Source organism: Engystomops pustulosus, chromosome 7 (assembly GCF_040894005.1).
Source record: "Engystomops pustulosus chromosome 7, aEngPut4.maternal, whole genome shotgun sequence".
NCBI classification, from domain to species: domain Eukaryota; kingdom Metazoa; phylum Chordata; class Amphibia; order Anura; family Leptodactylidae; genus Engystomops; species Engystomops pustulosus.
In genome coordinates this window covers 76,992,561-77,005,699 of record NC_092417.1, presented here as the reverse complement: position 1 = coordinate 77,005,699, position 13,139 = coordinate 76,992,561, and the positions used below count along the sequence as shown (strand labels likewise).

General features: G+C 43.3%; 2 protein-coding genes across 4 annotated transcripts; one reads left to right on the top strand and one right to left on the bottom strand.

Moving 5' to 3' along the window:
* Positions 1–92: 92 nt before the first annotated feature.
* On the bottom strand, positions 93–8,092 carry COQ9 (coenzyme Q9). Its single transcript, XM_072116910.1, has 9 exons — positions 7,961–8,092; positions 6,831–6,972; positions 6,616–6,751; positions 6,409–6,551; positions 6,086–6,170; positions 691–795; positions 441–596; positions 308–361; positions 93–177 (listed from the first exon to the last, which is right to left on the bottom strand). Exons 1-9 carry the CDS (start codon positions 8,073–8,075, stop codon positions 142–144), a joined length of 972 nt encoding a protein of 323 aa, XP_071973011.1. The 5' UTR covers positions 8,076–8,092; the 3' UTR covers positions 93–141.
* On the top strand, positions 8,030–11,242 carry CIAPIN1 (cytokine induced apoptosis inhibitor 1). 3 transcript variants are annotated; one of them, XM_072116908.1, is made up of 9 exons: positions 8,030–8,173; positions 8,800–8,963; positions 9,039–9,191; positions 9,286–9,362; positions 9,522–9,681; positions 9,788–9,861; positions 10,105–10,226; positions 10,313–10,394; positions 11,069–11,242. In XM_072116908.1, exons 2-9 carry the CDS (start codon positions 8,801–8,803, stop codon positions 11,177–11,179), a joined length of 942 nt encoding a protein of 313 aa, XP_071973009.1. In that variant the 5' UTR covers positions 8,030–8,173; position 8,800; the 3' UTR covers positions 11,180–11,242. The 3 variants fall into 3 exon arrangements, with proteins under 3 accessions (XP_071973009.1, XP_071973008.1, XP_071973010.1); XM_072116907.1 differs by lacking the exon at positions 8,030–8,173 and adding an exon at positions 8,184–8,285; XM_072116909.1 differs by lacking the exon at positions 8,030–8,173 and adding an exon at positions 8,189–8,211.
* The last annotated feature ends 1,897 nt before the right edge of the window (positions 11,243–13,139 follow it).

Here is a 13,139-nt window from a genome sequence, read left to right as displayed (position 1 = left end):
TTTTGTCAAATAATAATTTTATATATATAAAAATCTGGAGATCAGCCCCAGTAATTTGTTGTTCTCCACCCTACATAAGCACTAAACGCGGCTGTTGTGTACATACGTTTAATACATGATTTATAGTGTAGAGGCAATGCTTCACCGACGCTGGTTCAGGCCTGTTAAGTTCTTTAACTGGAAAAAGAGGAAAAGAGTTCTACTCATTGACATGTCCTCACTTATCACAACACACCCCAATCTTGCAATTGAGTGTCACATCTATAATCCAGAGAATGCTGTAACATCCTAATCTTATGATACTTACAGTGACTGCAGCTCCCATCAACCCCTGGATCACTGCTTCTCCGGTGGCAGCCACCTATTAAAAAAAAAAAAAGGAAATGCTGCGTAAGGGCACATATTTTCAAAAGTTTTGTGGCCACTAGTCATGTTTGTACCTGTTTTACAGAATCTCCCATCGTCATAGCCTCAGAGATCCGGCTGTGCAGAAAGGTCCAGGTATCTTCATAATCTGGTGACTTGTCCTGCATCATGACTAGTTCTGTGGTGTTATAAATCCCAGCCAGCACTGCCCTGCGTGTGTACCAGCTTACCTACAGACATACCATGGAAAGGGTGATAAACAGGGCTGCTCAGACATTCTCCAAATACCATCAACAGTGTTAGGTCTTCACAAAGAGCACTCACATCTGTAGACTGGTCATTTGCATAGTGCCAGATGTCATCCACCATGTCAGTCAGGAGCTTCAGGCTTGAGGGTATATTGTGCGGCAACAGAAGAATTCCCATTGCCTGGATTTAAAAAAATTACAAGAATTACCAATAACAAAATGGTCTCTAGATATCTGCAGCTTAGAAAAATTACTGCTCTCTGTAAATGTTTTTACTGTTTACAAATATTCATTTTTACCAAAGTTTTCACATGCTTTAAAGTGTAAAATTAAACAAATTCCATCACTAGTCCACAGGCTACAGGATAAGTGACCTAAAAAAAATTTTAATTGCAAAAATGAATACGGCAGTGAACTTCTCACTAAGTTACATTTATACTTTTTGAGGGCACATCATTTCTTTGAGGAGAATCGAGGTATTTCTTACTGTGCTGCATTCTGATTTATCAATTTAAAAGTTGAATGGATGGTGGAGAATTACATGGTGGCTTTGCCCTCTTAGCATAACAGACAAAACAGATACATCCTACTCCAGGATATCGGAGATAAAGAAATCGGAAGTAGATGAGTACTAAGGGTTTCTCTGGGAATTGGAAAGGTCCCTGGGCAGGTACAGCTGTGCTCAAAAGCTTACATACCCCTGCAGAATTTTGGCTTTCATGACCCTTCTCAGGGTCATTTGGGTGTTTTTGGTCATCGTTATGATTTGAAAATATTAAACACAATAGTTTTACAAATGGCTTAACCATAGGTGGAAAAAGTGTTTTTGTATTATCATTCATATTCTCTGAAAAATACCAAGAACGCCAAAATTCTGCAGGGGTATGTAAACTTTTGAGCATGTCATGTGCTGTTGCAATCTTGCACATTATTTAGGGTTTGCTGAAGTCCAAAAAGTTATGCTTCATTATCTAAGTAAAGTCTGGTTTTCTGGGTTGTAAAATCAGGTTGGAGAACCTTTCCACACAGAACCAGCACACTAGGCAGTAAAGTGCAGTTACCACAACTTTATTCATAACAATACTGTAGAACACAGGTTTTGGGCAATAATGGCTCAGAATGGTAGATCTCTGCCTTTCTGCATGCCTTGGAAATGCCCATCTGACTCCATTTACCTCATTTCCACCCCTCCACCCCCCCCCTTCTTTTCTTACAATTCTCTCTCTTCTCGTGATTACTTCCAACCTGTTATATTTGAAATCACATGTCGCAATATTATATGCTCCTTATTTATCTGACTTCACTCTTCTTAAACCATGTTCAATCTTTCATTGTTCATATAATAACAGATTTTATATTGTCACTGCTCTGCCTATACCTTACATCATGCCAATTATACAGGAATTCATTATCTGTTTACTTTGTTAATAAACAATTATGAAAAAAATATGCTTTCCAAATGACCTTGGAAGATATTAGGGCGAGTTAGTATAGTCAAAGGAGGATGTCTAATGTAGGCCCTGGAGCACTGTATCAGTGGTCGAGCCCATCAGAAACCACAGCAGTAAAGATGACTGAGAAACCCCTTGGGGGCCATATATATGTCCCCCATAGGCCGGCAATGGGCACATAAAGCAGCACACGTGCGGCACAGTACCGCTCCGTACACGGCAAAAGATGGGACATGTCCTATCTCGGTGGAGAGGTCAACACTCCACCTCTCCATAGTGCCAGGCGAGACATACGTTTGTGTAATTGCGCCCTTAGAGAAAAGCCTGACAATGATGTAGGCAACCAAGACCAAGCCCCACATCTAATAAAGCCACTTGAGAAAGAGTTGGAGCTCCTGTGAAATAATATAATGAACACAAGGGGAGATATAAGGGCTTCTAAGCCAGAAAACTGGCATCGAAGTCCTGAAATAATCGCAATGCCAAGCATTATGATCATTATCCCCTTTACACCAGCTCCACATGAAGGGGGTACAGCAAGTGGCAGAAGGATCGCCCCACCGGATCAGGAGGCCTAAGCTTTTTGATTTATCCAGAGGGGTAGGGATTTCATAATACCAAGTCCAGAGGACTGTGACTACAACAGTCATGATGGTAAATGTAGTGGCCTGAGGGAATAATTAACCCTCATTGGAAAAGCCATCTTTGGGATGCAGATACCAGGGTGCATCAGAAAGAAAAGAAACATGAAGAATAACATGTCCCATCAGAATATTTAGGACTATCCACTTCTGATCATAAGAGACAGAGGAAAGATGTACATTAAAAAAAAACTGCTCCAAGGAACCAGTCTCTGCAGTGTTAGACTCGAGAGGGAAGCAAGAAAAGATATAGAAAGGAGTCATTCTGTGGAATAGTTGGAGCACAGAGTCTCCAATGGAATACAAGATGCACCATAATGGGTAAAGGGACTGAATAGTTTAACCGGTTAAGGACCGGGCCCTTTCCCGTTTTTTCATTTCCATTTTTCACTCCCCACCTTCAAAAATCTATAACTTTTTTATTTTTACATGTAAAAAGCTATGTGACGGCTCGTTTTTTGCATAACAAATTGCACTTCATAGTGATGGTATTAAATATACCATGCCATGTACTGGGAAGCGGGAAAAAAATTCCAAAGGCAGTGAAAATGGTGAAAAAACGCATTTGTGTCGTATTCTTGTGGGCTTGGATATTAGGGCTTTCACTTCACGCCACAAATGACGCATCTAATTTATTCTTTGGGTCAGTACGATTACAGGGATACCAAATTTGTATAGGTTTTATAATGTTTTCATACATTTACAAAAATTAAAACCTCGAACAAAATTTTTTTTTTATTTTGCCGTCTTCTTGTGCTTATAACTTTTTCATACTTTGGTGTATGGAGTTGAGGGTGGTGTCATCTTTTGCGACTTTTGATGATGTTTTCAATGATATGATTTTTAGGACTGTACGACCTTTTGATCACTTTTTATAGAATTGTTAAATTTTTTTTAAATGGCAAAAAAGTGCCAGTTTTGACTTTGGGCGCTATTTTCCGTTACGGGGTTAAACGCAGTGAAAAACCGTTATTATATTTTGATAGATCAGGCATTTTCGGACGCGGCGATACCTAATGTGTTTATGATTTTAACTGTTTATTTATATCAGTTCTAGGGAAAGGGGGGTGATTTGAATTTTTAGGTTTTTTTATTATAATTTTTTTTTTTTTAACTTTTTTAAAATTTTAATTTTTACTATTTTACAGACTCCCTAGGGTACTCTAACCCTAGGTTGTCTGATCGATCCTACCATATACTGCCATACTACAGTATGGCAGTATATGGGGATTTTACTCCTCATACATTACAATGTGCTGATAGCACATTGTAATGAATGGGTTAACCCGAAGTAGCTTCGGGTCTTCGTGAGACCCGAAGCTACCATGGCAACGGATCGCCGCTCCCCGATGACGTCACGGGGAGCGGCGATCCTCGGAAAGATGGCGGCGAATGAAGCCGCCGGCAGCTTTGTTACCGGTAAGCCTTTGCTGCAATATGCAGCAGAGACTTACCGGCAATGGAGAGGGCTCGGCCCGCGAGCCCTCTCCATGCATCGGAACGCGACCGCCGCCGTGAATACACGGGGGGCAGTCGCGAACCGGTTAAAGAGGATTAAGGTAATTCAGCACAGATGAGAATTACCTGGTGACAGAAAAACATAGGGAAGGGACACTACGGAATTGTATGCACAGCCTGACAAGGAAAGGTTAGGCATCTGGATGCTTCACCAGGGTACATGGACATTTTAAGCAGATAGAGTCACTGCAGTAAAAAGTTTAACCACTAACCTTATTGACTGCATCCAATAGCAGTGGTCCCCAAACTGCGGCCCTTGGACCGTTTTTATCCGGCCCCCGCCGCATCCAAGGCTTGGTGCGCCAGCGTCTCCTGTTGAGGCCCCCGGCAGGTTGCGGCAATCGTGCAGGGGCCTCCGTCCGGACAGGAAGCTCCTGCCCTTCACTGTTATAGTGCTCAATGCGGCCACTCGAGCACTATTACTGCAGGTGGAGCGATGTGGCCGGAAGACAACCCCCGGTGCACATCGCTCCTTGAACCTGGATGCGCAGCCGCTTGATCACGCGGCCGCGCACCCCTTCCTGTCTGGCAGCAGCCAGAAGAAAGAAGACGCGGAAGCCGCTGCCAGAGGCGAGTATAGGTTTGGGTATTTTTATTAACCAACAGCAAATAGATTGTGGTGGCCAGGGGGCCCTGATATAAAAAAAAATAATTATTTCCTGATGCCCCTCCACCATTAATCATTTTGTATAATGCCCCCATAATTAATTAATGGTGGCGGGGCAGCATATGAAATAATTAATGGTGGCGGGGCAGCATATGAAATAATTAATGGTGGAGGGGCAGCATATGAAATAATTAATGGTGGAGGGGCAGCATGTGAAATAATAATAGTGGGGGGACGGGAGGAAATGAAATAATTAATGGTGGAGGGGCAGCATATGAAATAATTAATGGTGGCGGGGCAGCATATGAAATAATTAATGGTGGAGGGGCAGCATGTGAAATAATTAATGGTGGAGGGGCAGCATGTGAAATAATAATAGTGGGGGGACGGGAGGAAATGAAATAATTAATGGTGGAGGGGCAGCATTAATTGAGGGGGGCCCAGTGCATTACAGATTTGGTCACATGTACGCTATTTATTTTTAAACTTTAGTCCGGCCCTCCAACGGTCTGAGAGGGACAGTGAACGGCCCCCTATGTAAAAAGTTTGTGGACCCCTGGTCTATAGCGTTTTAAATTAAATCTCCCATGTGTAAATATGTATTTGTTCTTCAGCTGAATGTTTTTATAAAAATGTAATATCCGATAAATTTAGTCATATGGACCCTCAGATACAGACAGCTGTCTTGGATACAACCACTGCTGCTGCAGTGATTGCACAGAGAAGCAAATTTATCAGTGCTTCTATGCCAGCGTGGAAACAGTGAAATAAGCACAATGTCTTGCACGCTGCAAGAAATTGCAAATATTCTGGAGACTACACCCCCTTTACTCCATGTGGGTTTGAAGGGAAATGCAGCCACCATCAGAGAGGGCCAGTATGTGGCATTACTCCCCTGCGCCTGTGAACATACACTGGTGAACGTTCACAAGTATTTTCCCAAAAGAACACCAGGCTGGACCTGGAGTAGTTTTGTCCATCTGTGGCAATGAATGTTGAATCCCTGGTATGTTAGTCATCTTAAACAAGGACAACTATCTGTTTCCAAGGAACAACAAGGTTACACTTTACCCTTTAGGATCCTAACAAAACAATTAAGGTGCTTTAGAAGTTAGACCCCCTAGGGACCAAAGTGAAGAGTTCAGAAAAACAGACACAAATACACCTTCCACACACAATGTACCAGTTATATTATATAGGTGGTGATTAAGATTCTCATTCGTGAAAGTACAGTCATAATGATGCTGAGTCTACCTGTGGCCATTGTCCAACGTATGGGATGTACATTCTCAGTCGAGCCTCCACTGCATCCCTCAGAAACTGGGCCGTCGGTTTCTTCCTGCCATAAAATGAAGTTGGCCTTAATGCTACATACACATTACATTCTGCCTTTGGTACATAACATTAAAAGTTTCCTTTTCCTGTATAAGTTATGTGCACATTCCTTCCTGCACTCAACATGTAATTGAGGTTTATATGTCATGTGTTGTGTACATTATAACCTTTGCCCTGTACAATATATGTGACATTAAATCCTTTACCTTTTACAAAATATCCAGCACCGTCCCTGTACTCACTCAGCGCTGCCAAGTTGGACCAGTTTGTGCTCTTGCTCCAGCAGTTCAGTGAAGTTCCTATTACAAAGGGCCACAAAGTGCAGGACCAGCTCACTGCCACCATTCTCAAACATTCCTGCGGCAGCTGCAGACAGATCCAGGGACTGTGGAGACAGAGGGGAGGTCACATGATGCTTCCGCTAGCCTAGGCACCGACCCATGAATTACCTTAGCCCCCTCTGCAATGGCCTCAGAGCTCCAACCATACTCCGGCACAAATGTCAGGGCAGCAGAGAGGATACGCTCCTGGAGCTGCTCTTCACTCTCATAACCCTCCGACTCCTCTCCTCCCTGGTCTGTGTACCTGCAGAAAAAACTAAGATCAAACCAGAACCGTAGAAGCCTACCACCGAACATGCTGACACTACTAGAACCCTTCCTACCTTGGGGGTGAAGTGCTCTGCTCTCTAGCTGAGTCTGAATGGGAGACATCTGGAAATGGTGGAGGGGTTTTCTGATCTCCAGATCTCACAGCCGAAGTCACCCACAACGTACGAGCTGAGTACCACAATGGCTGTATCCGGGCTGAAAATTAAGAATAGGCTACAATGAGGTTGGGGAGACCAGATTTAGGGGTGGTACTTGCACTCTCTTCCATGATCTTAAGACATAGAGAACTACAACATAAGGAGAGTTAGGACACAGCCTCTGCCTAACATTATAAAGGGAGAACTCATGCTTTGAGGTCACAGCTCATGATGTAGGTTCAGTAGGATTGTTCCTGGTAACCCCACATTTACACAGTTTACATTGGTGACTAAAGAGTTCAGGGTCAGGTTCCCTAGTATTAATGTGACGTTTTGAGTCCATGTTCCAATTGAGGAAGTAGCATCAGAAGGTGTAACTACAGAGTTAGGAGATTTAGGTTTTTACACATCTGTGATCTGCATTCTGCTCCCAGGGGTAACTGAAGAATTGTGGGGGCTCGTGCTCCCTGAGGTAACAGAAGAATAGAGGGTCATGCTCCCAGGGGTAACTGAAGATTAGGTTACAGAAGAATTTGGGGTCATGGTCCCTGAGGTAACAGAAGAGCTATGGTTCATGCACCAAGGCGTAACTGAAGTTTTGGACTGTGCCACACTCCCCGAGATGAAAGCAGGATAAAAGGGAGGGTGGAGGGTGGAGGGGAGGGGTCACATTTTCAGGCTTTGTCATACAGATGATGGTCCACATTTCGGGGGAGAAAAATAAAGTGTTTTCACGTCCTTGAGTGACACGAGGGTAGGGGTACTTCAGGGGTAACTGAGAAGTTGAGAGGTGCGTCTTGTGGGTGACTACAGTGTTTGGGCAAGTCTTAAGAGTGATTATAGAGATGTTTTAGCTAACACTATATTGCTACCGGCCCGTTTTTGGTGTAACGGAAGAGTCTGAGGAACCTGTTCTAGTGGTTAGAGGGAATGTCATCAGGTGTCTGCTACTTCCAGGCCCTGCCCTTCATGTCACCTTGCCCGGTACCGTCACCTCCCTCTCTTTCCCTGCCTACTGAGCCGCACACATCACACCCCCTCCTCACCGGCCTGCCGCCGCCCGCACAGCAATAGAAACCTGCGCCCGCCCGCAACTGATAGCGACCTCAGCGCGACTGCCGCCATTTCACAAGCTGGCAGCGGCAACAGGCTAAGACTCATCTGCCAGGCCCAGGGCGTGCGCACTGCGGTGACGTCACTTCCGGGAAAGCTGCGCTTGAGAGTGGAAGAGAAAAGCTCCAGTAAAAGAGAGAAAGCGGGTAACTAGAGGCTCGGGCTCCAAATATCAATGCTAGACGTAATACCGAGTTATATCATAGGGCATAGAAATATATTACAGACTGTGCAATGGAGAGGCATTGTGCATACATGGTACTGTGATGTCATGGTAGATACAGGGGACTGTGATGTCACGTAACGGAGAGGCCTGGTGGATATAGGGGACTGTGATGTCACATAATGGAGAGGCATGATGGATACAGGGGACTGTGATGTCACGTAACGGAGAGGCCTGGTGGATACAGGGGACTGTGATGTCATGTAATGGAGAGGCCTGGTGGATACAGGGGACTGTGATGTCATGTAATGGAGGGGCCTGGTGGATATAAAGGCTGTGATGTTTCTGTAATAGTCTCTGATGTTTTATAATTTACAAGTTTGGTGGCTGTAATATTTTGTGTCGCCATAATGGAGAAATCTGGTGAGAATAATGAACTGTGATGTAATAATGAAAAATTGTAGGGTATATAAGGACTATGATGTCATAGAGAAGTGTGGATGTAGTAGGCTGTGATGTCATATAATTGAGAAGTTTGGTGCCTTTTTGGAACATATTATTGTCTGGTGGTTCTTGGCTTCTTCCATGATTTCTTGTTTTCCTTTGCAGGATGGCTGCTCTGAAGGACCGCTTATCACAATCCCGTAACGTGCTCATAACCTGGGATGGCAGCTGCGCTCAGGATGCTCTACAGAGGTTTGTGCCTGAAGTGCAGGCATTGGTAGCCTCAGGGGGGAAGGTCAATGTAGAGAACTTGGAGCGGTTAATCTCATGTAAGTTGTTAAGGTAAGGTTGGGCTGATGTAGTTGTCACTCTTCTTGCCCTGACAAATGTTTCTTTTCATCCAGCTGCACACGTTGACTCCAGCTTTGACACAGTCCTGCTTGGTCTGGTCCCTGGAAGTTCTGCTGTTCACAGCTCAGATGTTTTAGCAGAATCTGCACGAATCTTGAAGCCTGGTGGAACCGTACTAATCCAGGAACCCGTTGACCCTCGAGAAGGTAAGTAGGGAAGATCTGTGCAGGAGGGGTCAGAATGAAACCATGTCTAGGGCTCGTGTCTGATATTATGCTAATGTATCTTGCTTGCCTTTAGCTGGTGTCTCTCCGCTTCGGACCCCGAAACAGCTGTCCTCTGCTCTCACATTGTCTGGATTAACAGAAGTAACCCAGGTGAGTGCTGTGTATTGCACCTTCAATAGGTAAAAAGGTTCAGGTCCTGGTGACCCAAAGTGTTGCTTATGGCTGCAGGCATGTGTGCTACATGAAGGAGAGCTTGGTTTGGTATGTTCATAAACTTTCACCCTCATAACTGTTCTCTTTGCTTTGTAGATTCTTGAGGAGTCATTGTCCACACAGCAGATAGACAAGATCAAGGAGCGCTTAGCATCCCCCATTAGTGACGTATCCTCTGTTACAATAGCAGCCAGAAAACCAAACTATGAAGTGGGTTCTTCAAGGCAGCTGTCACTCTCTAGACGTCCAGTGACAGGTACAGACTGAGGGGACTGTGAAATGAGTGTTGGGGAATCTTAGATGTGTTTAGGTGGTAGTAATCATTTCACATCCTTTAATAACAAGGAGTTTATGTGTTCCAGTGAAGCCATCTGCTGATCCAGCTGCCGTGAAACTCTGGACCCTATCGGCCAACGACATGAATGATGAAGATGTGGTGAGTTGTCTTCCCCAGTGTCATTTATAGGGTAGAACAGTTTATTGATGTCTAGGGGGGGTAACTTCACAGCATGATCACAAATCACAGGGCATGGGTATGGTTTATAAAAATAAGTAAAAATTTGGGAAATATGGTTGGGGTGATAAAGGTCAGGACTGACCTATGTGATTGGATTCTTTTAAAGGACTTGAGAGGCATCTGCTGTCAGTAAAGTAAGGCTTTTAATATGTGACTTGTCAGGATCTCTTAGACTCAGATGATCTGTTGGACCAAGATGACCTAAAGAAGCCTCTTCCTTCTTCTCTGAGAGCTAGTGGCTGTGGGGAAGGAAGTGAAAAGAAGCGTAAAGCCTGCAAAAACTGGTGAGGGTTGTGTGTGCTAGGGAATTATAGGTTTTTCAATCTTGTCCTGCGTATGAGATTTTATAGATTATTTTTATCTCCCACAGCACATGTGGATTAGCAGAGGAATTGGAAGAAGAAAAGAGCAAGAGTAATGCTCCCAAACCTGCCAGTTCAGCTTGTGGTAATGTGAGTATTAAGTCCTGGCAGAGCAACACTTGTTAATCATAGTATATGAGGCTGGATAATGGAGGTATGGTAGCTGGGAAGAAGTGACAGGATTATCTCCTGTCACTGGTTGTACTTACAGAACACTCAAATGGGTATTCACATTTAAATTTATTGATCTGCCATATACACACATTTCTTCAATAGGATGTTATTTAAAAAATTACCTGTGTGAAGTTAATTTCACATAAATGTAGCCATATTGCCCCTTAGAAAGAAGATATATCTCTTGGATACAACCTCCCTCACACCCTGGCATCGTAGGCCAGGCATGTGCTATTAAACCCTGCCTGAACAACTTGGATTCAGGGATCATTACTAAAAGACGGCTGCAGGACATGCAAAAACTATTGGTTTCATATGCAAAAACCATTGGTTTCTTTGTGCAATCACTCCAGCAGCGGTGGTCATATCCAAGGACAGCTGTCTCAATTCTAAGGAACAACATGGCTACTATTATAGAAATTATCTTAAAAAATAATAAAATCCAATTGAAGAAATGTGTATGTGTAAAATATATGGCATATGAATTCAATTAAATGTCAATGCCCAGATGAGAGTAACTCTAGTCATGTAGAAAGATGACAAAATGGAGAAGTGAAGCTAAGGAATGGTGTCACTACTCTGTCTTTTAGTGCTACCTGGGAGATGCATTCCGCTGTGCCAGCTGCCCGTATCTTGGAATGCCAGCATTCAAACCAGGAGAGAAGGTTCTGCTTAACCCAGGCCAACTTCAGGACTCCTAGTGAAGGCATCTGAGCACCCATCTTTATAGAATTTGCAATAAAATATGTATGTGCTGCTGTTAATGTTTTGTAATTTTTATTTGGTTCGACGTTCACAACACTGTGAAGAGCTCTCTACGGCAACAATGGCTGCTTCATCCAATGGCAAGATCTGCTCTCTGCCTAGTGGAACCAGTAGGTGTTGAACTCTGCATTATCCTTCTTTACAGTCCAGTTCAACTCGCTGGACACCTTAGACATTACGGATTGCCCGGTCTGACATTTACAATAGATCAGTACTAAAACAATGGATGTTATTTATCATTACAGTTACACATAATTGTCACAAAAAAACAACTAGATAATGCTCCTGAAAAAAAAAAACATCAAGCTGTGTCTGGAGCGTCTCATTTCTCTTAGACTGTAGAAAACACCCAGCTGCAGCAGATAAGATGAAGTGCTGCATATGAAAAGATAAGTCGCAGATCCGTCCCATTCATTACGTCTGCCACCAAGTGATTTGTAGTCAAAGGAAAAAAAAAATTGCCAGTAGTAAATTCATCCTTATACTCTAGAGGTGCATCTTTCCTTAGTCTTAGATTTACATAGCATTTAAACCATAGAAGTAAAAGTGTTTTTATTTCAGAAATGAATAGTGCAGATGATAATGAAGTATACTACAACATTTACTATTAAGTAAAGCAGCTTCTCTGTGCCTTTTATCTGCTATTTTATCCAGTAGTGAGCAGTGTATCCATACACTTAAAGGAAACCTACCACTTGTAAATGGTTATTATGACCCACTCTAACCTGCACATATGTTGCAGGCACATATTTTGGTTAAACATAACTAAATGGATGGGTTATAACTCTAGATTCTTAACTTTGCTAATAACCCACTCGGCGCTTGTCTCTATGTCACAGCATTTGGGCATTAGCATACTAGGGGAGGCATGCAGAGTGCCGTCCCCACCCTCCCTTCTTTGCTCCCGGTGACGTCACCGAGCCCTCGGGAGCATTAGAGCATGCGCATCATCAGCTCACATGGCGGGCGCGCCTACCATCGCCGAAGTTTCATGACGACGGTGGCGAGACTTGTTTAACCAAAATATGTGCCTGCAACAGCTCCGCTACCCTTATGTGCAGGTTAGTGTGGGTCACAATGACCATTTAAAAGTGGTAGGTTTCCTTTAACACAGAAAAGGGCACAATCTTTAAACTCTTTACATACCAACAGTATATCTCCCTTCATAATTTAGTGTTCTGATTAGACTATCATGTATAATATGTAAAGAGTAAGGTCATGAGACCACTGTCTGTGGAGTACAGAACAGAAAGGTGATTTGCACAAATTGCTTAAAGGAAATCTTGCAAGGGTTGATTAAATCATAGATCTGGGAACCATGACTGTGGTAATCTTTTTTTTATTTGTTATTCATGACCTCCTTCCTTCCAAATTCAACTTAAATTTTGCTAATGCACCTGAAGGGCTCCAGGGTCTGTCACCAGAGCCTGAAGTTTCAGCACAGAGGGGACTCTGGTAATGCCCTTAAAGCTTTTTATTATAATTTTAAAATTTAACAAACATATGAAGATTATCACAGACACAGTGCCTGGTTCTATGAGTAAGTGTCCCTGGAAAGTGCGTCGGAACAAAGTTTACTATTATAATATGCACTATTCATTTATGCAATTTTGTTGAATGTTTAGGAACACTTTAAAGCTGACACAAGTATGAGTGGCTGGAGTCAGCTTTGTATGTTTGTCTCTGGTGAATGCGGTACGTGATGGGGAGTATGTCCTCTCTTTTGTCCTGTGACAGTGTTGACTTCCATCGGAGTAATGGGAGAGTAGGCCGCACTGTAGTCCCTTGTTATCAGGCAGTGGAAAGGTCACATAGTTAGTCATTAGGTTGGGGCACACCTTCCTCCTGTGCCAGAGTCCGCAGGCAGCTCCGTACATTTCTCCATGGAAGGTCTAG

Bases quoted from the DNA above. Each gene is read 5' to 3' on its own strand.
- CIAPIN1 (XM_072116907.1), top strand. From the start codon at position 8,203: ATGCTAGACGTAATACCGAGTTATATCATAGGGCATAGAAATATATTA. The intron at 8,964-9,038 runs GTAAGTTGTTAA...CTTTTCATCCAG, and splicing joins CTTGGAGCGGTTAATCTCAT to CTGCACACGTTGACTCCAGC. The intron at 9,682-9,787 runs GTACAGACTGAG...TATGTGTTCCAG, and splicing joins CTCTAGACGTCCAGTGACAG to TGAAGCCATCTGCTGATCCA.
- COQ9 (XM_072116910.1), bottom strand. From the start codon at position 8,075: ATGAGTCTTAGCCTGTTGCCGCTGCCAGCTTGTGAAATGGCGGCAGTC. The intron at 6,752-6,830 runs GTAGGAAGGGTT...TTTTTTCTGCAG, and splicing joins CAGAGCACTTCACCCCCAAG to GTACACAGACCAGGGAGGAG. The intron at 6,171-6,408 runs GTGAGTACAGGG...ATTTTATGGCAG, and splicing joins GTCCAACTTGGCAGCGCTGA to GAAGAAACCGACGGCCCAGT.